The sequence below is a fragment of the Nicotiana tabacum genome, chromosome 9, assembly GCF_000715075.1.
Source record: "Nicotiana tabacum cultivar K326 chromosome 9, ASM71507v2, whole genome shotgun sequence".
NCBI lineage: Eukaryota > Viridiplantae > Streptophyta > Magnoliopsida > Solanales > Solanaceae > Nicotiana > Nicotiana tabacum.
This window is the reverse complement of record NC_134088.1, coordinates 97,940,783-97,943,433: the sequence shown is the minus strand read 5'-3', so window position 1 is coordinate 97,943,433 and position 2,651 is coordinate 97,940,783. Positions and strand designations below refer to the sequence as shown.

The 2,651-nt window shown below is 36.8% G+C and overlaps 1 protein-coding gene across 1 annotated transcript; it reads left to right on the top strand.

Annotated features, from left to right (window-relative positions):
• The first annotated feature begins 1,360 nt into the window (after positions 1-1,360).
• Positions 1,361-1,912, top strand: LOC142164047 (uncharacterized). The gene has a single exon (XM_075221213.1). The coding sequence runs from the start codon at positions 1,361-1,363 to the stop codon at positions 1,910-1,912; it is 552 nt and encodes a 183-aa protein (XP_075077314.1).
• Positions 1,913-2,651: the final 739 nt, after the last annotated feature.

Here is a 2,651-nt window from a genome sequence, read left to right as displayed (position 1 = left end):
TTTCTCCCGATTCTATTTATTTGGTCGGTTCTTCGAACAACTTAGCAATTTCGGGATTAGTCCCCGACTCCTGCTCATTTGATCTTACTATAGCCGGTTCCGTTGTATGAGCGATTTCTCGGGGTTGACTAGGCTCTGGCATACTCGGTATCTGGGTTTGACTCTGCAACTGTACTATTGCTTCTTGTTGAGCTTGTAACATTTCGAAAATCATACGCAAGCTGATGCCATTTTCCTCGATGTTATGGGTATCTCGAGCTGCAGATCGAGTGCCACCATGAATGATAATTTCAGGTTCAGAATGTAGGTTCGCCTCAATGGCCACATACTAATTAATGTCTATCGGCACTTCGATTCGAGCTCCAACGGCGTTGACAAGCGGTCTTTCGATACTAGGTGTCAAGTTGTTGTTCTCATCTTGAAGACCAGCTTCGTTGTCGATAGGTAGGGCCATTTAATTGATAGTTAGTCGTTGCTAATCCAAAATCAAAGGCACTTCTGGAAGCATGCGCAAAAAGGTTTGTTTTTGCATATTTGTATCAACTAACCACTGTTATCCTTAGCCCCGCGGTGAGCGCCAAACTATTTATCCGAAACATGGGTATAGTTGAATTTGTACGTAGTTCTAAGGATATGTGGTATAACTTAACACAAATCGTAGGGATAAATAGAAATTATCAAATATGGATTGTAAAGAATGAAAAATACACAAGGTTAGAAAAAGGATGATTTAAAGACTAAGCAAGATGATTCAAACTATGAAGCTGAAAAGAATAACCCTTCAATATATGAGTGTATGGTATTTTAGTTACAATGTAAGCAAAAAACTGTCCTTTTACAGAAATATAACCATCATCTTTATAGTGGAGGATCCTACTTTAAATATAATTAAAAATACATAGTGGGGAACCCATGATAAATCAGTTTTTCCCTAATTCCCGTCGAGATTCTCTCCCTTAGTGTGGTCGCAACGGCTATTGTGTGTGAGCTCGAGCTTGATTGAACTCGGTGCTGGTCGGTATTGTTTTTAGAGCTCGATGCGGATTTGAGTTCGATGCTGACTCGGGATCTGGTAATGACTCGGGCTCGGTATCAGTTGGCCTTTACCCCTTAAGCTCGATTCCATAACATTTCATCATAGTTCGGTTCGGACCCGAGCTCGATAATGACTTCGAACTCGGTGTTTGACCTAAACCTGAAATCTGAAATTCGTTCGTACCATCTTCGGAACTTATTTCGATATTACGAGGTCTTCCTTTGGTCCATTATGATCCCATCTCGATCAATCGTACGAAAGTCGAAATCAATTTCCACTGTATTCATTATTATTGTAAAAGATCCATGGTCATTGAATCGAACAATGCAAATCACTATTCGAGATCATACATACAGTGACGTGAATAAACGGCCTATGCTAAAATATATTTTACCGAAGCTTGGACATGAGGATGGCATAAGTGGTACTACTGATGGTCGCGAATTAGAACCAAATACTTTTGTCCTAATGATTGAACCAGATGATACAATAGCTGCAGTAAAAGCATACATTCAAGAGGAAAAAGGCATCTCTTTTAAGAAACAGAAGCTTCGGAATGAAGATGGTGGAGTTCTGAGAGATGTGCAGACTCTAAATTCTTTGGGAGCCACAGATAGTTACTTATTCCTTCGTTGTGCACCAACAATGCGAATCATAGTGAAAACTATGACTGAACGCACTTTAAAGTTAATGGTTGAGTCTGATTACAATGTTGCAGATGTTAAGGTCGCAATTCAAGAGAAGGAGGGCTTTCGATTTCATAAACAGAGGTTAATCTTAGCGGGACGGCGATTGGAGGATAATAGGACTCTCGCGGAGTACAATATTCAGTACGACTCTACTCTGGTTCTTGTCTTATGGATGGGCGGTTGTTGAGTATGGCACTATCAGTATCTGGCCAGATAGGGTCGTGTTTTGTTTTAATTGAATCTTAAAACAGTTATTTTTCCCTGCATATCATGTGGGTTATCAGGTTTATTTATTTAAAAAATTGATTGAGAAGCTTCATGATTTTTTATTTTTTTTTTGGTAAAATATATATCTGCAAAGGCCAATTATTCGCAATTTAGATTAGTTTTCGACTATCTTTTTAATTTTTGGGTCAACTAGTCTTGATAAGATGAGTTTTTTTTTTTATTTAACTCAGGTTTTATCATTTAGTTTCATATAACCTATTATCATGAGGTTAGTATTTTTTGTGGAGGCTGCACATTTTTTAATTAGATCCTTTTATCTTCAACAGGAAAATGGGTTTTCTTTTAAAAAACACAAACTTTTGGATGAATGTGGTTGAGTTTCGGGAGATGCACAAACTAGATCGAGCCCCTTTCGATACCGTATTTTATGTGACTTTTAAGCTAATATAGCTTTTAACTCATAAGTTATAATTCTAGTTTTTGGCTTTTGACTTGTTCTTGTCATTTTAGCTTAAAAATAAGTGTTTAAATTTTTTTTTTTACTTTATTCAAATACTACAAAATAACTTAAAAATTATTTTGACTTAAAAACACACAGGACTCCTAATGTTAATTTTGGGAATCAAGAAAATTTCTATCTACTCTTTTTTTGATATATATGTACCAGTAACGCAAATCAATGTGAGCTACTACTAAAT